The sequence below is a fragment of the Grus americana genome, chromosome 11 (assembly GCF_028858705.1).
Source record: "Grus americana isolate bGruAme1 chromosome 11, bGruAme1.mat, whole genome shotgun sequence".
NCBI lineage: Eukaryota > Metazoa > Chordata > Aves > Gruiformes > Gruidae > Grus > Grus americana.
Window position 1 is genome coordinate 10,819,894 of NC_072862.1, and position 22,338 is coordinate 10,842,231.

A 22,338-nucleotide genomic window follows, 5' to 3' on the forward strand; every position below is an offset into this window, starting at 1 on the left:
GCACTGAGGGACAGCAGGGGATAGCGGGACGCCTTGCACGGACAGTGAGCTTTGGTGCACTGAGCACCACGGGACCGGGGGGGGCAGGGGCACTAGGCAGCCAGGGGCAGTGGGGGACACCGAGCTGTAGGGTGCACCGGGGGCACCAGGTACCCCAGCAAACCAAGGGGACACAAGGGCACCTAGGGCAGCAGGGTACACAGGACCCCAAGAGCACGCTGGGGGACAGAGCGGCCTGGGGGGGCTCACCAGGCACCAGAGGGACACAGGGGACAGTAAGCAGCAAAGGCAAGTGGAGTTCAGCGAGTTTAATGAGCACAGGACAAACCCCGACCCCACCCCCCCCCCCCTGGTGCCCAGTCCGGCCCGCACCCCCCGGAGCAGGCACCCTGCGATGCCCTAGTCGACTTCTTCCATGCTGCTGTAGGAGGGGGCCGGGCGCTCGGCAGGGCTGGCGAAGCGCTCGGGGAGGCCTTCCGCGGCCAGCGCCGGAGCTCCTTCGGGGGCCAGGCCAGATCCGAACGGCACTGGGGGCAGTCCCTGCAAGCAGAAGGTGGGTGTGAGAGGGAGACCACAGGCATGAGAGGGGGACCACTGCCCTGCCCACCCCTCTCCTCCCTCCCTGCTCCCGGGGAGCCATGGGGGATGCAGACCCTCAGGGTAGGGACCCCACACAGCGTGGCCCAGACAACAGCAGTTGGTGCCAGGAGAAAGCAGCAGGGCAGCAGCCCCTGGCCACAGCCCCCACTTGCCCACCAGAGGAGAGCCAGGGCACAGCACACAGCCCAGCCCCAGCACTGCCGCCTCTCCCCACCCCAGCAGTCGTGCCCCCAGGGCTGCTGTGGCTAGGGCAGGTCTGAGCAGAGCCCCGCGCCCCGGCACGGGCACCCAGCCAGCAGCAGCAAGCCACAGGGCAGGCTGCCAGTGCCTGCCGGGGTCTGAGGAATGGCACAGAACCTGAGGGGATTTCCAGGGCCAGGAGCGTCTATCCCGGGCCTCGCTGCTGGCCACCCACTTCCAGGGAGGGCAGGCAGGCAGGTGCAGGCAGATGCAGGCAGGTGCAGGCAGCAGCAGGCAGCAGCTTATAGGCCCCAACCCTAGGGCGCCAGCACCAGCCGGAGCAGAGGTCACCCCACCAGTGCCGGGCGCTGACTCAGCCCCACGAGGCCAGCGCTGTGGGTGAGCGGGGGAAGCCGCCGAGCCCCGGGGCTGCAGACAATGAGGCAACTGTTCCAGGACAGGCCCCTCATGACCGCAGCACAGCCCCGCCAGGCTTGCCGGAGAAAACACCGTGGCACACGTGCAAGAGGGGTGCGGGACTGAAGTGAGGGGAGCCTTGGGCTCCCCACTGTCCAGCTCAAACGCCAGCCAGAAACACAGGCGACCCCCTTCCCTGCCAAGCATCCTTCCCGAGCTAGCCAAGGACACAGCTGGTGGGACAACGGCAGAGACGGAAAAGGAAGTCACAGGGCTCTGAAGTCACCTCTCACACCCAAACACGCCAGAGCAGTCTGAGCCACGCTCAGCCAAGGGCAACACGTCTCAATGTCAGACACCGCTGGAGCTGCAGCCCGTGCCCTGGCCCTGCGGGACTGCACGCTGCCGGCCCTGCCGGGCTCCCCACACCCTGCACATGTCCCGTTGGGGCTGCTGCCCCACGGCCAGGGAGCAGGAGCCCAGCCTGTGGTCCCTGGCACTGGCAGGCAGAGCTCTCCCCTGAACCCGCTGCTGCACAGGGTGTGCCAGGCACTCTGCAGAGCCCAGGGCACAGTCCCTGTGCCGAAGAGATTCTGCAAGCAGCTGCCTCAGGCGCAGGAGGGTCACCAGCATCTGCCCTTGTGCCGGAGCAGGCTCTGGCACAGAGTCTCTGCCCCTGTGTGGGGGTCCCATCACACAGGACAGGGATGCCACGTCTCTTTGGAAAACCTGGCTTTATTAACACAGCGAGGTCCTGCCTGTGCTCCCCAACCCCACGCCTCTCCTGCGGCACAGGCAGCCGCTCCCCTTGCAAACAAGCTGCTGCACTGCGCTCCCCTAGCAGAGACCTGGCCGCCCCGGACACAACCAGCTAGGGCCAAGCGGGGACAGCCCACACACCCCACAGTGCTGCCGATGGGAGCTGGCAGCCCACGGAGGCAAGTGCTCACCGTGGGCCCCTCAGCCCAGTTTGCCAGGCTCCCCAGGAGCTGTGGTGGGGGATGAGCATTCGGCTTGGTAACAAGCCCATTTGGCCCCAGCATGGGGGTGCGGTGCACACAGCTCCAGCACACGGGCAGCTAGCATCAGGAGGCTCAGCAGGAGGGAACAGGCTGGCCCAGGAGCCACGGGTTGTGCCAGCCCTGGAGAGCACAAGGCTCCCACAGCAGCACAGCTGGGAGAGGTGGCTGGACCAGGACCCATGTCAGGGCATCCTGCCCTTGTGCAGCCTCCCGGCAGGTCTCCACTTCTTTCCCAGGAGCCAGAGGCAGTTGCTGTTCCCAGGGGTCTCACAGGCCCCGGCTGTGCTACAGCAGCAGCATCCTTTCCTGAGCAGCAGGTACCCACGAGGTCTGCTCCACTCCCAGTGGGCAGCAAGGGCAAGGGAGGGCTGAGGGGCTCCTGGTTCTGGGCAGCACCTTGGCAAGGCAGCGGGCTGGCCAGACAGCCCTGCCAGCTGACACGGGAGATGCCAGAGCAGACAGGCAGGAGCCGACGGCCCCACGCTTCCCTTGGTGAGTCCTTCCTGGCGGTTTGTCCTGCCGCCCGACGTCTTCATCACGTAGCGTCCTAGGACGGCGTGTGCCTCGGCAGCCCTGCTCCTGCAGCTGGCTGTGCGCCCGTGCCTATCTCCAGCGGGTCTGGTAAATGAGCGGGTAGAAGACGTTCAGGAAGAGAGCGACAATTGCGGCCGTGGTGGCCAGGACGAAGTATCTGACGCAGCCTTCGTCTGGGTGCTGGGGGGTGCCCGGACTCCGCTTCTGGCCACGGGGCCTCCAGGAGTTTCTTGCAGGCCTTTGGGGTGCCTCGAGCTGCAGTTCTTGTTCTTCAGCCTCCAGTTCCTGCCAGATCAGAGAAGCCTGCGATGTGGAAACCTGCGTCAGCACTTGCAGAACACAATGGGCAACACCCCTCGCCATCCCCTGGGGCAGGCGGCTGCGTACGAGCCCAGCCCCATGCCCAGCCAGCCCGCCTCCCCATGCAGCACCGTCGCGGTCGCGCCCGCCCCCGCGGCTCTTCAGGGTGTCTGGTGCATGGGGCGCAGCCAGGGTCCGGTGGGTGGTTCTGCGGGAGCGAGTGCAGGCAGCTGCCGGGCAGGGTCTTCGTGGGGTGCAGAGCAGGCAGCCGGATCCCGGTGGAGCCGATGCTCAGGCAGTGGTGGGTCCAGATGGCGAGGGAGCAGGCAGCAGCCAATCCCAGCCCAGCTTTTCTGATCCCAACAGGATCTTTCAGACCACAGCCAATCCAGAGCCAGCAGGAGCAGGAGGCGCAGTCACAGCACAACCAGTCACAGGTCTGCTTCAGTGGGTGGGGATGCTCCGGTGGTCAATTGTAGCCCAACTTCCAGGAGAACCATCCACAGGCAGCCAGTCACAGCCCGGCCCGTCTCAGTGCCGGTGATCACGCAGGGCGGCCAATCGGGCACAGTCTCTGGAGGGCACCCCAGTGCCCGGGAGGGGTGCGGGTGGTCTGAGGTTCTCGGGGACCTGCTGAGCCCTGGCAGGATCCAGCAAGCCCCGTTGCTGTGGGGGATCTGGCACTGTTGGGGGCCTGGTGAGCCCCAGGGGACCCAGTGAACCCCAGGGCTGTGGGGCATACAGTGAGCTCCCAGTGCTGTGGGGGCCCCTGAAGGCTCCCACCACCGGTATGGGACAAGCAGAGCAGCCTTGCTATTGCCCAGGCCACCCTCGGGCAGCGGGGCTGCTCCAGGGCACACACAGCCCCCCAGGATAGGAACAGCTCAGGCAGGGGGACACCAACATGCCGGACACGCGCTGGGCCCAGAGACAGGCAGCTCCTGGCCCCGGCCGAGAGGGCAGAGCCAGGACGCCTCACCAGCACCAGGACAAGAGCTGCACAAGCCAGACAGGCTGGGAGACCAGGCCAGAAGGGCCCCACAGGGCACATGCATGCAGCTGTGCTAGAGATGGGGTAAGCATCGTCCTCAGACCTCATGGGACCATGGGGGTACCAAGCACGGAGGGAACAGCTGCAGCACAGCAACACAGAGGGGCTGGCTAGGTGAGTGCTGCACTGTGCCCCAACCTGGGCCTTCATTTCTGATGTTCGCACAAAGATCAGCCCAACCATTCCCTGCTGGTGCATGCCGGAAGCACCCTGCCGGCTGGCCCACCCCTCCCGGGCAGCCCAGCAGCAGAGCTTGTTCTGGCAGGTTTCTCTTCAGCACCCTGAAAAGGCTGCCAGGCCTCTGGCTCAGCACTGGCATTTGCCTTTTTTGCACCTAGCTTGGCCCCGAGCTGGGCCCCAGCAGAAAGCGTCCCCCACCCTGCCTTGAGAGCGGCAGCGGAGGGCAGGTCCTCACGGCTCCTGCCGCAGCCAGCTCCTATTGCACCGCACAGCCTTCCCCCGGTGCAGACCCTGGAGTGCCCCCTCCTGCTTCCTCCGGTGCCCTCCCACCAGCACTCCCACCCTAATGAGGGAACCAGCCCTCCTGTAGTCCCTCAGGGCAGGGACCGTCCCAAGAGCACAGCAGGAACAGGGGAAGACAAGCCCCAACGTCTGGCCTGTTGAAGAGGGGCAGGCACCACACCACAGCTGCGCCAGGCTCCGTGGGCGCTGGCAGAGGCAGGCCAGGCCCGACGTGCAAGCACGTTTTAAGAGTCTGCGGCTCTAACAGCGCTGGAAGAGACGCAAGCTCTCACCTGGCTGGGAGCAGCTTCGGCAGACGGGGTGTGCTCGGCTCGGTGGTCTGGGGGTTGCCCTGGCAGGGGTCTCTCCACAGGAGAGTTCCTCCGACGGTAGAAGAGGACATATGCGTATCTGGTTACCACCTGGCTCTCGTCCACAGTGGTGACCGTGCTGTCGTCAAAGAGCCGCCAGCCTGAGAGGAGAGAAGGGTTAAGCAAGCAGACAGGCCACAGCTGCAGGAGAGGCGGGCGGCGAGGCTGGTAGATCCTCACCCACGTCGCTGCGCTGGCTGTTCTTGTCGTTGGGCAGGCGGGCGTACGCTGTGTAGTGCCCCCCAATCATGCCTCCATAGTGGTTGATCACAGCATACAGGTCATACATGGGCAGCTGCTGCTCGCCCTTCCGGCCAATGCAGAATTTGCTCAGGTCCAGGCTCCTGGGGAGAGACACGGAGACAGTCGGGGTGGTCAGCCTTAGGCAGGGAGAGGCCGGGCAGCGGCAGTGCCAACCCAGGCACTTCGTCCCCCCAGGCTCTCACCGGACGGGGAAGTCCACCATGTCGTTGATCTTGTCCCTCCAAATAAAGCTGCGGAATGAGAAGCGCTTGAGCTGGATGATGAGGACATTGGGCAGGCGCCACAGCATCAGCTGCTTGGAGGCCTCACGGTGCTGCTTGCACTTGGGGCAGTACCTGGGGGAAAAGCATGCCCGTTACCAGCGTGGTGAGAGCCCCAGGTCTCACAGCCCAGCCCCGAGGTCCCCCACGTGTGGGGCTGGCAGAGGGGAGGCAGGAGGTCTCAGCCATCCCTGCCAGGGACAGGCCAGCACAGCCCTGCAGAGCACTGGCATTGCTCCCTGCTGGCTTCTGGCCTCCCTCCCCAGCGCATAGGGAAGGTCAGCCCAATGCTCCTGGCCACCAGAAAAAACGGCATATAGGCCCAGCAGCTCCTGGGAAGCCCCCGCTGCTGCCTGAGCCCACGGGCTGGAACCCACCCTGCTGCCTTCCTCACCATGCTTCCTCTGGGGCCAGGACTTCGGGCTTGGTGAAGAGATTGAGGCATTGCTCCAGGGTGAAGTGACCAGCCCGGGCTGCTTCGCTGGCCGAGCCTGGGTCCTCCACGCACTCCAGCTCCTTGGACTCCACCAACACAAACTCCTTGAGGCGCTCGTTGTTCTTCCATACCAGGGCGAGGGAGCAGTCATCTGTCAGCTCCAGGGGGGTGTCACCTGCAAAGGGGCACACACCTCACACACCTGCCCCGCTGGGCTAGGCCAGACCACCTTGCCAGGGCTAGGAGCAGTCCTGCCTGTTCTGGCTCGATACAGCAGTCACACAGTGCTGCCAGGGGAGGACAAGTGCCCCTATGGGGCACCTCCACAGCCAGGTTTGTCACCCCAGGGCGTCAGAGTCCCACAGCCAGCAGGGTGAGACTGGCACAGCCCCTCTCAGCAGCACCTACATAACCAGCACCAGATGTGGGTGTCCCATTCAGACACAAGGTGACCCAGAGATCACAGACCCTCTGTGGATGCAGGACTTTGAAGGGAATTGGTCTGTTTGCTGAGGAGAGCGGGAACGTCATGCCCCAGAAGAGCTTCCAGATGGCAGCTCTGTGCAGCAGAGCCCTGCCATCCCCTATGCCAGATGCAGCTTCCACTGTCCAGCCTGGGGCCATTGTCACACCTGGGTTCACCTTGTGCCAGGCAGCCTCCGGCACCCTGGCCAGGCAGATCCATCACCCTGCCAGAGGCTGCCAGGGATGAAGGCGGAACTTTCTGGGGCTCTGGGCTCACCTTTATCTTCCAGCTTGTGCTCACGGTTGGCAGCATCGATCTTGTTGATGTAGAACTGCGTGGCACGGGCACTCAGCGAGTCTGGAGTGTGTTGGTACCCAGGGATGGCAGCTGTGGACAGGCAGGGACAGATCTGTGGTGGCACTGCCTGTCTGCCCTGCGTAGGGGCCAAGAATTTGCAGTGCCCCCACCCCCACCTCACATGTTACGGCGTTGCAGGGACACAACCACGTGCCCCGTGTCCTTGACTATTTTTAGCAGGCGCCAGCCCCTGGCAAGCTGCGCTCCTCTGCCTGCCTTGCCCCTTCGCTGCACATTGCTGCCATCCTGAGACGAGTGTCTGGAAACGTGACAGCCAGGCAGCCGAGCGTGAGGCTGCTCCCGTGCAGCTGAGTCAGTGAGGGAAACGCTGCGCTCACAGCCCCGAGGGGGTTAGTCCGTGCTGGGCTCTGCCCTCCCACGGGACTCAGAGGCTTCTGCCTTCCCACCCCTCCCACAAGAACACAACTCTCCAGCCTCTTTCCTAGTCAGGTCTCTGTTGTGTCCCGTGGGTGCTGCCAGGGCAAAGCAGAGCGTGGGCAGGCAGGCATTTCAGGTGGGGCAGCACTGCCAAAAGACAGCTCCCAGCGCCCTGTGTATGTCCCCGAGGTCTTCGGACCAAGCTCACAAGGGGAGAACAGACGCTGTGGTGGAGGGTCATCCCAAGGAGGGAGAATCGTTCCTGTTTTGTCTTGGGGCTGCCCGGGTTCCTGGCACAGACACAGTTAGCACTGCAGCACCTCTTACCTTCTGGCTTGAGGGCTCTCTCATAGGACGGCTCCTTCTCACAACAGTTGTCGCCCTGCGACTCCATGTGCTCGGAGAAGCCCGAATCCAAACTCAAGAGGGAACTCCTTGCTGCCAGGACCTTGCTCCGGACTATGCTGGTGTCCCCCGGCTCCGGGTGCAGCTCAGGCACAGCTGGCGAGAGCGGGGGCTCCTGCAGGAAGCTGGAAGCTCTGTCCCCATCCCCCAGCTCAGGGGCAGAGGTGGCTGCTGCACAGCTGCTCTTGGCCAGGGGCTCCAGCTTGTCCGGGAGCAGAGGCTGCAGCCCCTGCTCTGGTGACATCCGGCCCAGCTGGAACGGAGGCTGGAACACGCTGACAGAGTACCTGGGCAAGGAGGTGGCAGTCAGAGCCAGCCAGGCACAGGGCTGAGCTCAGCTCTGGGGCAGAAGCACCCCCCTTCCCCGGACCCTCACCTTGCGTAGCCCTCCAGCAGCTGAGCCAGGCGGGCGTAGGTGAGGCGGGATTCTGGCACACTGATGAGGAAGGGGAAACCAATGTTCTCGGGGCGGCACAAAGCCTTGTGGTCTGGCCAGTGTGTTTTCTGACATGCCCTGTAACACATAGAGCCTGAGGTGTACCCAGCATCTGTGACCCACCTGGGTAGGAGCGTGGCAGAGCTGGAGGGGTGTGTTGGGGGTGAGGGGAGCACTATGAGGCAGGCTGGCTCCCTCCCAAAGGCCAGGCCCATCCCATACAGCTGAGCCCTCCCATCTAGCCCTTCAGCACAGGAGACCCTCCCTCCCTGCCAGGCACCAAGCCAACTCACACGTTGCAGTAACCGACTCGATAGCACCTCGTGCAGCGCCTGAGCTTCTCATCCTCTGGCAGCTGCTTCTTCTGGCAGGCTGCACACTTGGCGACGGGGCCACTAGGCACCTGTGGACGCTGCAGGAGAAAGGACCCATTGGGCAAGGAAGGGCACCTGGGCTGGACAAGGCAGCCTCGATGGACATCCGTGCTTGCTGCAGCTAGTTACCCTTGCGTGCAGCTCTCCCCCCTCCTGCTTAGCCCCACTGGCTGGCTCGGCCTCCCTGCATGCCTCCCAGTAGTCCCAATATCCCCTCTTACCTGCTGGACCTGCAGCTCCACCACCCGCTCCTTAGCTAGCTCTGGGGACAGCACCTCAAAGCAGAGCAGCAGGTCCGTGGGGGAGACCGTGTCCAGCGAGTTGGATGGCAGGAACATACGGTGGAAGCGATTCTTAATCACCTGCCAGGAAAGCAGTGGAGTGGGGCTGTGTGAGGGCTGCTCCACGCTTCCTCTCCTGAGATAGCCACAGACCTCAGCCCCACAGTGAGCTGCAAGGATAGCAGCACCACAGGGATGCTGCGCTCAGCTCACCACCCCCCCAGAGGAGGATGGACAAGAGCAGTCCACAGCTTGCTCCCCTGCTTGAGCACTCTCACCTCTGCCAGGCGCAGGTTCTCTGGTTTCACGCGTACGCTGTGGGCCACTGAGTCAAGTACCTCCATGGCACTGGAGTTCTCCTTGCTGATACTCACGAGGAACTACCAACAAGAAAGTGAAAGCACCACATCAGTCACACCACACCGAGGCATGGGGGCCCTCACTTAACACAAAGCTCAGCCTGCTGGCACATGACCAACTGCCAGGGGCACCTCCGGGAGCCCTCTCAGGCTACCTCCCCAGAGTAGATGGTGTCCTTTACCTTGATGGGTTTCTTGTGCGGCTCCTTTGCAAAGTAGTAGACAGTCAGCACCTTCTGCTTCTGCGGGAGGGGCACGGGGAGGTACAGAAAGGGGTCGAAGGTGATGGAAACCTGTAGACGTGACAGCACGCTCAGTTGTGGGAAGTGCTTGTGGCTGAGATCAGTGAGGGAGCAGCCCCAAGATCCAGCCATGCCCTGTGACCTGTGCTCTCTCAGGGTCAGGAGCCTGCTGCCACGCAGCCAGGACAGAGGCAGAGCCTCCAGGGCTGCACTACCTTGGAACACACTGGGCACACCAGCTTGGATTTGTACTGGCCCTGGAAGAGGTCCACGATGAAAGAGTCATTTCTCATTTTGTGTCGCTGCCAGGCCTCCTCAGCTACCACCTGCGGGGAGAAAGGGCTCAGCATTACACTAAACCACCTGGGCTGGGGCTGCTCTCGTGATGGCTTTGGGGAGGGACACCCTCACCTCATCAGGCCTCCCATCTGAGTCAACGGTCTCTGTGTAGGGCTTGTTCTGGATCCGGTTGAGGTCCTCATGCAAGCCATCAAGCAGGAAGGCCATGAACTCCTGAGCATCATGCTGGGCATAGCCAGTGAACTGGCTGGCCTTGCTGGCCACGATTGCCTGGGGGAGCAGAGTCGTCAAGGCTGGCCAGCAGCCCCCTGGCAGCACTACCCGTCCCACGCACGAAGCCTGGCTGCGCCCACCCACGCCCACTAGCTCTCAGTGGCACTGGCAGGGCAGCCAGGTGCCCACAGAGGAATGCTGGGGACCCACGGCAGCTCCTGCGTAGTGCTGGTGCCTGTGGCCCTACCTTCAGTTTAGAGGGCTGGAAGGCATGGTGCGTGCCCTTCCACAGCGCTCGCAGCAGCATGGCAAAGCCAATAGCCAGGCGTCCCCCCGTCCCCAGCGGGTTGTTGTAGTTGATTTCCGACTCAAAGGACCGATCTGTAAGAGACGCAGGAGAGAGAGTGTGGCTGCTGGCTGCACTGTCCGAGCGGCAGGGTTCTGCCAGGCTCCCAGCATGGGCTTACCATGGAAATAGTCGCGCAGCTCCCGGGTGTTGGACAGGGACTGGATGACACTGTTCATGAAGCAGGTGTTGCCCAGGTTCACCAGCCCTGTGAAGCCGGGCAGGCACACTTTCTTCTTCTCATCCTCATCCTCATCATCCTCCACGCTCTCAGTGCTCACGGGGCTATGTGTCATTGGTGGCACCATGCATGTCGGTTTGGGCTGCCAAAGCAGAGGTGGGTGTGAGGGTGCTGTGCTTGGGGGGGTCCTCTCTGGGACTACCAGGGGAACCCAAAAGCCCAAGGCACCCCTCAGACACAGCTAGACTGGAGTCACCATGCCATCTCCCACCAGGACTGGGACAGACAGGCCAACCGCTGCCCCCAGTCCTGCCAGCTATGACCGAGGAGCACTGCCTCCTCCTCCAGGACAGTTTGCCAGTCCCCAGAGCAACACGAGGAGGTGAGGTCCCAAGGACAAGTGGGCCCGCCCCCATCAAATCCAGTGTGTCCCCACTCACCGAGGGGATGTGCGGCTCCTGCTTCACTGCCACGTGCTCTGGGGCTGTACGGGCTGCCACACCATCCAGACCCCCATCTTCCACACGTGGCTTCTCTTTGTCGCTGCCTCGGGCCTCCTCCTTGTTGGACAGGGGGTGCTGGTTACTGCCTGGGGGGTTCTTGTCCAGAGGGGTAGGGCCTGTAGGCATGGCAACCTTTGCACCACCCACTGCACCTTAAAAAGGGGGAAGGGTGGGCCTGTGGTTAGCAGCACCGCGCTCTGCCCATGGCAGGGCTGAGCTGCTCAGTCCACACTCTCACACAGGCTCTCTCCTACCCCTCTTCCCCATAAGCAAGGGGAACAGCGGTGCCCTTTCCCTAGCACTGGGCTCACCCTGCCCCACACCCCTCCTGCCTGCACCCGCTCAGCCGCTCTCCTTCCCCACAATCCCACGCCAGAGGATCCGGCACCATCTGGCTGCTGCCGGCAGTGAGGAGGGACCGTGCCCCACTGGGGTGCAGCAGGCAGGCAAGACAAGGAGAAGGCAGGGTGCAGACCTCGTGTGACTGGAGCCTCCAGCCCCCCCCAGCGCTGGCTCTGGCGTTTCTTCAGGCAGACATCGATGCGAGACACCGTGAAGTTGTATGTGCACTGGTCCGGCTCAATAAGGTTCCTGCAAAACATGCAGCAAGTCAGGGGTGCCCCAGACCCCCCAGCAGCCTCAGACATGCCAAAGCCTCTGCAAGGCAGGGTCACGGCCTCCAGGCAGCAGGGACCCAGCCAGCACCAATCCCAAGGTGGCCCTGGCAAAGCAGAGCGGAAACCCTTGAGTCTGGCCACACTGAGCACAGAGGGCCCCTTTCCTGGCAGATCCATTCTGCTTGGCTTCACGTGCCCCCTCCCACTGGACATCCCACCCAAAATGCACAGAGGCTGGTTCGGCTCTGTCCCCAAGAGCTCTAGGACAGCTGGGAGAAGACCACAGGCAGAAGGCACTGGGATTTCCACCCCTGCGAGCCACCATACTGAGCCAAGGCAGCCCAGTCTTGGGGCATTAGTGCAGCCTGGTATAAGGGAGACCCCCAGGTACAGAAATGAGCATGCCCTGCACAGCCCCACCAGCCGGGACCAGCTCCTGCTCCAGTTCTGCACTCTCAGCTCCCTCGCCCCGGTGCAGGCTGAGAGGACGGGAGCTGTACCTGAGCTTCACCTGCCACCGGAACACTGTGTGGGGCCCACAGCCAGGATGGAGGCGGAGGAAGTTCGTGTCACTGCAAAGCAATTGAAAGCGAGTGAGAAAAGGTGAACAAACAAGTAGCCCAGCCACAGCCAGGAGCTCCACAGCAGCCTGGCACCATCCCGAGACACGTGTGTACCTTGTCTGGAACACCAGCGTGAAGTCCTGCTCCCGGAACAACACCCTGGACGTCTCCTTGTGGATCTCCTTCACGTAGACATGTACCACCACCAAGTCATTGCCCTTCTCATATGAGTCATTCTTGACGAAGGTCAGGCTCACAAAAGGCTCTGGCTCTGAGTGAGGAAAGCCATGGAGAGAGATATTACCTTCCTTGCACGCCGAGGCAGCGCTGCAGGCTGACCCAGGAGAGGTCCTGAGCAGATGGACCTTCCCAACTGGGCCAGCCCCTGGGCTCCAGCCACTCACCATCAGCTGCTGCTTCCAGAGCCACGTCGTCCTTGGACCAGTCCCTTTTCTCACCGTCTCTGCCCAGGGGAGGAGTGGCCACTGGGACAGCCTTAGAGGTCTCTCCCAGAACAGGCGTGCAGTCCCGGCCCCGCAAGGTCTCAGCAGGGCTGCCTGGCTGTAAGACTCTCTTCTCCAAGCAGGTAGCAACACGGTGGGGAAAGACCTCTGTGGTAGTCGCAAGAGGTGGTATCTCCACGGGAACAGTCTCCTTGGCCAAAACCACAGCCTTTCAAGACAGAGGGACACAGTAAAAAACAGACACCGCCACCCCTGAGCTGCCCTGGCCCACTCACTGTGACTCTGGTCAGCCAGGCAGGCACAGCCCCATGCCGCACACTTCCCCCACACATCCCACGCTCAGCTCAGCCTCATTAGAACCAGAGCACACGCTCAGCTCAGCGATCGCGGGGTCCTCACATCGCCCTCTCCTCCACCACAGCCAACCCATGCCAGCCCTCAGCATCACCTGCAGGACCCTGAAAGCCCATCTCATTGGCAAGGATGGGCCCCTCCACAAGCAGCATCCCCTGCGCAGGGGCAGAGGGAGCAGGGGTACCTTCTCCAGTGGTGGTGCAAGGTCTGCAATGGCTGTCGGTGCATCGATCTGGTTGGCTCTGCCATTGCGGCGGCTGCCTGCCCTCCCGCTGTGCCCTTTGCTGGACTCCACGCTCCCAGTGACTCTGGCATTTGGCTCCTCTTCAGTGGGAGCCACTTTGACATATACTGCCCGCTTGGCGCTGGGGCCGCTCTGCATCCCTGGGCTGGCTGGGCTTTTTCCTCCCAGGGCCTCGCTTCTTCCCGGAGCACGCTTGGGGTTGGAGGGCTCCCGCCGGCACCTCGGCAGCTCTGCACCTTCAGCCCTGGGCTCTTCAGGGGCCAGTTCTGCAGAAGCAGCCTTTTCCTTCCCATTCTCCCAGCATGCAGCCCCTTTGGCCAGCTCTTTGGATCCATCTTTCCTTCTCTTCTGTGAAAAGCAGTGTAGCACAGTGGGAAGGTATCCAGTCAGCAGCACCTCTCATGCACTTTGCCAGCCCCTCACCCTCACTCCCCCTTCCCAGAATGTGCTATGGCTCTGCTTCAGAACCTGGAGGCTACGTGGCAGGCAGGAACGGGGGTACAATGACACCCCTCCTCTCCCTGGGACAGAGGCAGCTGGCTCACTGCCCTCAGGTAGCAAGTGGACACAGGATGTGCCCTATGTTGCTCCCTGAGCAGCTCAAGAACAGGGAGTAAAACTCTCACCCCAGGTCCCCTGGGCTCCATAAGCTCCCTCAAAAGGCAGATCCTCCCCTCCTCACCAGAAGTGAAGACCAGGTATGCAGTGGGATCTTCTTCTGGAGCACAAGCTGTAGAAAATTGCCCTTCTTGCACTGGACCTTGCTGCAGGAGCTCTCAATCTCCTCGTAGAACTGACAGCTCCACTGGCGCCCGTCTGCAAGCAGAGGGGAACCGGCACCTCAGGCAGCGCTCCAAGTAGCTGTCACCTAACGCACAACCCCCTTTCACCTGCCCCAGGGATCAAGGGAGCACTCATCCAGAGCCAAGGAGGCTGCAGGCAGGCTGCCACCATACCCCAGGAGCCTTCAGGGTAACGCCAGCTTCCCTGGATTTGCTTTGTACATCTGGCTGGCCTCCTTCCCAGAGGGAAGGCCCTGGGCTTCTCTGCCCCCAGGGGCACAGTCACTTTTCCAAGGGATACCCAGGGCTGGGACTCAGTCATCCCAGCAAGCTGAGGACAGAGATGCACCAGCGCAACAGTGTGTGCTTGTTCACTTAGCACAGAGGCCAGCTCCTGCCCTCCTCAGCTTCCACCCTTCTTCTTTTACACTGCTCTTGTATCAGCCCTGCCTGCTGGCTGAAGCTGTGCCAGCTGACAGCAGGGCATTGCCTCTGAAGGAAAGGTTTTATGCCTGCCTGGATCAGTCCCACATCTAGCCCAGAGCTCTGCCAAGCCCCGTCGGAGAAATGTCTGTAGCAGTCGCCCCATTCCCCATACCTGGTAGTTTGACCACACAGTCCGTGTCGGTGAAAGCAGCATCTACATCCTCCACTTTCAGAGCGCCGCTGCCCAAGTTCAGCTTGACAATGATCTCATCAGCATTCTGCTTCCAGTCCAGCAGCAGCTCTAGGAAGAGGGAGGGAAGCATCACCTATTCGCTGGGGCATGAGCCTGCAGTGCCCGCTCCTTGGCTGGGGAACGCAAGCCTGAACGCACGCTCAATTCAGGGGGGTCAACGCAGGGGACACAGATCATGCCAAATGAATGGGACACTCGCAACCTGCTCCCATCAGACAGGCCACAAACAAGAGCACATGTTGTGGCAGGGCAGGTAAATCCTGGTGGGAACTGGAGAGATCAGAAAGGCAGCCGCTGCTCTTGGCCCTGTCACGTGCAGCAGCGGCAGCTGGGAAGAAGGGGTGGCTGCTGCCAACTACAAAGTAATTGCTGCTTTCCCAGGGAGCGAGGAAGCCACAGAATTACTCTGGGGGATGCAAGTGGACTCTGACCACAATCAGAAATTGCCACTTCCCCTTTGCATATGCAAACCAAGCAGCCCAGCTGCAGTCACCAAAGCACTGTACCCCTGCCAGGTGAGCACTGCTAACACAAATGAAACACGGGCAGGGCCACCAGCCGTGCAAGAACGCTGCACCCAGGCAGAAAACAGTGCAGCACCGTCACTCTGCTGCAGGCAGAACCTCCACCAGGTGCTTGCCAGACTCCAGATCTGGCCCTATGGTGTCCTGAAGTCTTCAAGGCAAAAAAGTGATTCCAGTCAGGTTTGTTCTACCCTCCGTGGCACAAGGATGTCCTACTCGGTCCTCAAAGCAGGCCGGGACCAAAGCAGAAACCAGCCAACAGTGCCCGCTGGGTGACACGGCTTGGGATCTTCCCAGTCCAGCACAACTCCCAGCTCAGAAACAAGCAGGACGGATGCCAGCGGCAAGGCATCCCAGGGCTGTGCTCAGTGGCACCGTGACACCTGAGTCGGAAGCAGCTTGCCACGTGCCCAGGGCCTCTTCCTTGCAGACAGCCCTTCCCAGCCACGTGCACCCTCCTCCGCCCCTGGGAAGGCCGCATCCTCATAAGACAAATGCTGTGGCAACGAGCACTCGGGTTAGATCTGCTCAATGCTGGAGCACGCGACAACAACAAGGTGAGAGTTTCAGATCCCTCGGCAAGGGCACTCCATGGCCATGCACTGACAGCTGGCGCACACCTCGACTTACCCTCCTCTGAGTCCTTCTCCTGGGCAGTCTCAGCCTGCTTGAGCTCAGGGCGAGACACTGGTGGGCAGAGAAGCAAAGCGCAGGCAGGTCTGTCATTCTGTCACCTCAAAGCATGGGCTGGCACACTGATGCCCAAAATTTCACACATCATCTCCTTCTCCCCTGAACCTCTGTCCAGGCCTTTCATCCTGCATGTGCTGCTCGTTTCCCTCTTCTGCTTCCTCACACCTCTCCCTTCCCCAGAGCCCTCCCTGCAGCACCACAGCAAGTCAGTTCCCCCAGGACAGCTGCTCTGGGCCACACCACCATATCCCAGTCTAATCAGCACCACAGCGGGAACAACACGTTACTGCACCGCGCAAACAGCGCTGCTTTGAGGCATGTCTCAGTGTGGAGCTTGTGGTAACCAGACTGTATGCCCTGCTCAGCGCACTAGGCCCTCAGTCTCCAGCCGTACAGAGGAGTCCTGCCTTGATCTGACAGGGAGAACCTGATGTTTGGGCATGCTCAAACCAATTCTGCTGTAATGGGAGAACCACGTGGCCCAGCTGCACTTTAACATTCCCATTCCTGCGCAAGCTGCCAATGTCCACAGCCAAAACCTCCTTCCAGATCAGGCTGAGGAACCAAACCGACCTGACACCTAATCCCCACTCCCTGCAGGATTACCTCCGACAGACAGAAGCGTCTCAGGGTCTGCTCCACCCCCACAGGGTGGTGAGCTCTGCCAGGCAAGGGGCTCAAAGCAACAGCACCTTGTCCTGGAGCAGAGAAACAGTGGTGACGGGAGTTGTGGTCTCCACCCTGGAGTGCTCAGAGGGCTATCATTGCATCCCTTGGCTACAAATCAGTAGGAAACCTCTGCTGACCACCGCAGTTGCTGGTGCGCAGGCACCGGTGGGGCTGGCAGTGTGAGAAGTGGTGCAGTGGCACTGCCTGGAGGATCTACAGCTTGCTCCAGCCCCTCACAACCCCTGCACAGAGGGGACAGAGGCAACGCAGCAGCACCGCAGCCCCTGGCAAGGCAGGAGCCCCCCATGTCAGAAGGTGCAGAGGGTCAGGCCTTACCAGAGATACGGCACACCTCCCACCTAAGAGAAAGCACAGTTCTGTGCTCTCTGCACCGCGGGATTTCGCATCGGGGACTGCAGCTGGCTGTTCCAGCACAGACCTCAGCAAGCACTCGTTTACCTTGGCCTACAAAACACTGTGATTTTGAGGTTACAACAATCATAATGGGGCAGGCACAGAAATCGAGCAATTTTCCAGGGCCACAGGAACTCTTGCCTGCATCCTGCCCACAGGCATTCCCTGCACCTGAAGCATCATTTTCACCATTGGATACACAGCAGCTACAGGGGGAATTACTCCACAGCAACTGTTTCACTTGTGCCACACCTTGCCCTGACACAGAAGCAAAAGCACCAGCCTCACCTGCAGGCCCCACACTCGGCAGGCGCTGACAGCACCTGGTCACTGCCTCACACCATCTGGCCTCAGAAAACCGATGGGGAAGCAGCACCACCTCCAGCTGCAAGAGCACTCACAGGCTTCAGTCCCACTCCCTCTGGATCGGGGCAGCTCAGTCCCAGCCAAAAGCAGAGTCTAGAAACAACCACTGAGGCCAGCTCCAGGCTTAAGCTAACAAGGCCACAGGCCCGACCTTCCTCACATAGCTGGGGCTAAGTAGTGCCTGAAGGAAGGAGGTTACAGGTCCAGGGAGGACACTGTGCCGAAGAGGATCCCACATCACACAAGTTACCATCAGCCGCAGGAAGCGATTAGTTAAATCTGCTTATCCTGCAGCAGATGGCTGCAAGGCTCCCACCCTGCAGGGCCGAGAAACCACGGGCCTGCTCACTGCAGTGCTGCCAGGGGGCTCTCACCTTCCTTGCTCTCCTGGTTGGCTCGATCCTTCTGCTTCTTCTTGTTGGTGGCATCATCCAAGCCCCGAGACACTCTCCTCTGGCCAGGGGCATTGGTGCTGCTGGACATCTTCAGCCGTTTGGAGGACACAAACGGCCCGCCGGGGTCGGTAATGGAGTCTGGGTCAGGGGTGCGACGTTTTCTTCCTGGCCCAGCTATCTTGGCGACTCTCTGTGGTCAAACTCTCTGGCAAGGAACTAGTGGCCTAAAGAGAGGAGAGAGCGAGTGTGGCAGGAGGAGTGGGTGGAGAAGGCCCAACAGCATCAGGATCTGCTCTCTGCCCCAGCACCAGGCCCTCTCAGGGCCAGTGCCCTCACATGACCTTCACTGCGGTGTTTACGGGAAGCCCCACACAGCGCTTGGTGAGGAAACCTACCTCATCACAGCTGTTACAATGCTTACTGCCAAAAGCATGGGCTTGTCAGAGCTCCCAAGATACAACCGGGGGTCTTCTGTATGTGGCACACATTAAAAACCTGGAAAGCAATTGTCATGCTCATGGCTCCCACTACAGCAACACCGGCCCGGAGGAGCCGCCGGCACTAACAACAGCTGGAGGCAGAGCCCAGGGCGAGGACCCGAGGAGGCCCTGATCTGCAAAATAGAGCCTCCAGGGTCAACTGGGGCAGCTCGCCTGACAGCTTGGGCCGGCAGCTATTTCAAACAGTGCCCCATGCAAAAGGGCGGGAACAGGAGCGAGTAACGCCCTAAGAAGGAAGAAAGGGGAGAAGCAGGAGCAAGCCCAGGACAGCCTCCTGTGACAGATGAGAGCAGAGCTCCCTGGCAAGAGGAGAGTTCCTCCCCCTCCACCCACCAGCTAGGAGCTTAACCAGCACAACTGCACCTTGCATATTCATCTCCCTGCTGGTTTACAGACAGCGCCAGCAGGGCCTGGCCTGGAAACAGGACACCTCCACTCCTTCTGCCCCAGGGAGAGGGCAGGGCAGGCAGGGCGCTCACCCCTGCCCCCTTAGACATGCCCTCCCAGGCAGAGCCAGCTCCCCTACAGGGTTTGGGAGCTGCTGGCCCAAGGGCTGGTCTCAGTTTCACTCTCCAGTTTTGCCCTCGGGTGTTCACAGCTTCGATAGAGGACAGCTGGAACAACCCCCTGAAAACGGTCCTGCTCGAGATGCCTCCACGAATGCGGTGAAAGCAGAGAGCTGGGAAAGCTTCCTCCCTTGCTGCCCTGGCAGCATGCCCTGACCCGGGTAGTGCTCACCCATCTGCAGGGCTTTGCTGTGGGGGAGCGGGCCCAGCCACATGGATCCTGCCCACCCCCAGGTGCCGGCAGCAGCTCCCAGCGCCCTGATTCACACCTCATCCCTCGTCCTGTGCCCTGCTCACATCTGAAGACACAGAGCATCAGAGCTGATGCCTAAGCCTGACAGCACCTTGGTCTGGCACAGCTCCACCAAGCCTGTTGCCTTCTGTGGGAGGCAAGTCCTGCCCTCAGGAACACCCCATCCTGCCCCCGCCCATGTACCAAGCACAGACCTCACAGCTCTGCTCGGGCATGGCCAGGGCAGGAGGCAGCTCCAAGGGAAACGCTCAGTTGGAGGGAGCACATTGGCAGCTCTGCACTGCCCGCCCCACATCACCAGGGTGTTTGTGTGCTAGAAACACTCAGGGCAACAAGTAGCCAAAGATGGAGTCATAGCCACAAACTGCAAAGGGAACCCAGAGAGGAAAGCGGTCCTGCCTGCCCTCAGCTCTGGCAAAGCCAGTCCCGTGTCAGGCGCTGTGCCCAAACAGTTTCTCTTCAGGCCAACCCACTCTCATAACCAAGAGCCACCAAAGCCAAGCAAAAAGCTCGAGCACCAAGTCCTCCCTGACTGCCTGCAACAGGCAACTCCCACCACCCGTGGCAGAGGGGCCTGAAATGACGTGGAGATAGGGACACTGAGCAGGGCTTGGCACCAGCCCTGGAGAGCTTAAAAGAACGTGGGAGGAGAGCAGTGCCATCCCCGAGCTGCTCCCTGGGATGCAGCAGCGCCTCTGGCTGCAGAGGGAATGGGAAGGGTCCCTAGCAGCGGCAAATGTGGCCGTGGTTTGCAAGGCTGGGCCTCTGATGCCAGCAGGCTGCTGCTGCCAGCCACACGCCACCACTCAGTCCCCACGCAACACCAAAACAGGTCAGCTACAGGCACTTCCTGGCACTGTGAAAGCTAATCTGGGCTCATCAAATGCAGGAAAGTGTTTTTTTTCTGAATTTCTTTTGCCTCTAGGGTGAAAACCCCATGAGGAATGGGAGATGAGAACCAGCGACTGCTTCGTGCAGGGCCAGGCCAAGCTCCATCGCCTTCTTCCTGTACCTCTGAAGGGGTGGCATGGGGTAACTGCTGGGCAGGGTGACAGCAAGCTCCAAAAGGGGTCCTGGAAGGCTGAGAAAGGATCATTGTCCTCCCCAGACAGGGTGAGTGGAAGACCCAGGGTCACGTGTCTGCTGTCACTCATCCAGGAGAAGCCTGCTGCTCTCATGCCTCACTGAGGGCTCGGCTCCCTCAGGTGCTTTGCCAACAGTTATTTCCTAACAGCAGGCAGGAGCTGAGCAGCACTGGGGCTCTGCCCAATTCCAGCTGCCAGACCAAGGCCACTGCAGGCACCATGGGGTTTTGGAGGAATGCAGGCAAAGCACAGGTTATTCCCATTCACCTATTCTAATCCCTGAGACTTTTTCCCCTCTCTGCCATCTGGAAATGTGAAGCCAGGCGAGACGTTCAGCCCACAGGTGTGCAGGGGCACGCAGGTTTTGGCACCATTAATGTCGGCACTGCAGGAGCCACTGCAGGGGAGAGATGGTGAAAGGCTGCCCTGGCTGGGTGCCAGGTGTACCTCAGGAGAAACACCTGATGGGCTGGGCGCTCGTACAAAACCTTACTCAATCCTTCTCCGAGCCAGGAAAGCCTGGCTGTGCTGCTGAGAGTGGAGGTGCCTCCTTGCCCTCTGCTCTCCCAGCCTTTGTGCTGGTGCGAGCATCCACGTGGCTGCAGCGCATACCACATCAAGATGCCAACCAAAGCAAAACTGCTTTCTGCCGAGTTTGTCTTACCCTAGAGCAGTTCCCCAACCCAGTTCACGCTGGGGCTGCACAAACACTTTCACTGGCCAGAGGAAAGGGAGAACTCGGGAATGGGAATAAGAGGCCGAGGGGAAGGGCTGCCCCTTCCCACAGCAGCACCAGACTGGGCTAATGTAAATGCTCAGGGAACGACAGCAGAAAGTACACAACAAGACACAATTTGCCCCACATATTTGGAGCACATTGAGCACTTGGCAAGAACCAGGGGGCCTTTTCCTGCCTGCAGCACCCCCCGCTCAGTGCCCAAAGGCCTTTATTGGGGTAGCTGTGGAGGAGCCTGGCTATCTCCCAGCCTCATGCTTCCACAGACTTTTGGCTCCTCCATGTCCCAAACACAGCTGACAGAAACACCTCCCTCTGGTGCACAAGTACTTTTGTCACTTTCTGCTCCTTGTTCCTCAGAGGGATCAGAAATCTCAGGACTCAAACTTGTCTCTTACTACAGTTCCTCGGCATACCTGACACACACATGACAAGCACAGAGCCGCTTGGGGCAGGCACCCAGCACCGCCACACGTAACATTTCCAACCTGTGTGGAAATCACCGTGTCCCCAAGGCGCCGCGACAGCAGCGAGCCCTTATAGCTGTGCTGTGCAGGGAGCCCGGCAGGCCTGGCTCCCCCTGGGCCCTGACAACTCTCCGGGGAAGATGACTGATCAGACTGCGGCCGGTGGCGGGCCCCCAGCCTCTCCTGCGCCGCTGCCCGGCCTGACACATTTGGAGAGAGGAAAGGGCCCGGGAACGGTGCCCCCGCCCAACCGCCCGAGAGCCCCAGGCCCAGGCGGTGGCCCCACCACGCAGGCAGGGCAGCAGGTCACCGCCAGCTCCTGCCGCAGGCTGCCGCGCTCGGCCCGTCCTGCCGCGCCCCGAGGCAGCGCTGCCTGCCCCCCGCCGCCCCCAGCTCCTGCCCCACCCCAAGCCCTCTCGCCTCAGGCCTCTCTCACGCCGCCGCCGTCACCTGCCCCCTCCCACACCGCCCGGCTCCCCGCCGCCCCGGCTCTGCCTCCCGCCCCCGGGCCGCATCCCGGCCTCCCGCCGCCCCCGGGCCCTGCCCGCCGCCGCGGCTCTGGTCCTCCCTCCGCACCGGCCCCGGCCGCCCCTCTCCGCCCCGCCGCCGCCCCGGCCCGGCCCGGCCCCGACCCATCCCGCACTCACGGCCCCGCCCGCCGCTCCGGTCTGTTTTGTTTCGAGCCGAAGTTCCGAGCGGGCCGACTCAGGAGACAGGCCCGAGCCCGTGACGCACTTCCGGAAGCCGGCGGACGAGCCCACGTGACACGGGAAGACGATGGGGGGGAGCGGTCATGTGACGCGAGACGGGGCCGACCGCTGGTTCGTTCCGTCCCTCTCCCGGCGCCCGGCCCGGCGGCGCCATGGCAACGACGCCCGCCGTGACGCCATCACGGCGCCTGAGGGGCGATCCGCCCCCAAGGGCGGGCAAGGGCGCGACCCGGCCCGGCACTGCCGGGGCGTTCCCATAGCAACGGGCCGGGCGGCGCCGCCTGGCCCCGGCCTGCAGCGGGTGTCCCGACCCCCCCCGTGTCCCCGGGCCCCGTTGCTCGTCCCACAGGGTGTCCCCTGCAGCGTCCCCCAGCCCCACAGCCAGCCCCTGGCCCCACCGACTGTCCCCCAGCCCCACAGTGACCCCCGGCCCTGCAGCGTCCTACACCCAGGGGCAGCCAAACAGGCAGCTCCCACCCCGGCGGCTCCGGGAGGCCACTGTGGGGCCACCCGAGTGGA

General features: G+C 61.9%; 1 protein-coding gene across 11 annotated transcripts; it reads right to left on the reverse strand.

The window, feature by feature from the left end:
* Window positions 1-293: 293 nt before the first annotated feature.
* USP19 (ubiquitin specific peptidase 19) lies at window positions 294-21,888 on the reverse strand. 11 transcript variants are annotated; one of them, XM_054837987.1, is made up of 28 exons: window positions 21,757-21,873; window positions 17,898-17,997; window positions 17,482-17,726; window positions 15,596-15,652; window positions 14,361-14,489; window positions 13,663-13,796; window positions 12,921-13,328; window positions 12,323-12,590; window positions 12,033-12,189; window positions 11,856-11,927; window positions 11,214-11,329; window positions 10,676-10,890; window positions 10,176-10,377; window positions 9,956-10,089; window positions 9,607-9,765; window positions 9,411-9,521; window positions 9,136-9,246; window positions 8,873-8,974; window positions 8,535-8,675; window positions 8,233-8,351; window positions 7,880-8,017; window positions 7,426-7,790; window positions 6,640-6,750; window positions 5,856-6,072; window positions 5,384-5,536; window positions 5,118-5,281; window positions 4,860-5,038; window positions 294-540 (listed from the first exon to the last, which is right to left on the reverse strand). In XM_054837987.1, the coding sequence occupies exons 3-28, from the start codon at window positions 17,588-17,590 to the stop codon at window positions 400-402; spliced, it is 4,212 nt and encodes a 1,403-aa protein (XP_054693962.1). In that variant the 5' UTR covers window positions 17,591-17,726; window positions 17,898-17,997; window positions 21,757-21,873; the 3' UTR covers window positions 294-399. The 11 variants fall into 11 exon arrangements, with proteins under 11 accessions (XP_054693962.1, XP_054693963.1, XP_054693965.1 ...); XM_054837991.1 differs by having other exon boundaries at window positions 361-540; window positions 10,676-10,884; XM_054837984.1 differs by lacking the exon at window positions 294-540 and adding an exon at window positions 580-3,056 and having other exon boundaries at window positions 10,676-10,854.
* Window positions 21,889-22,338: the final 450 nt, after the last annotated feature.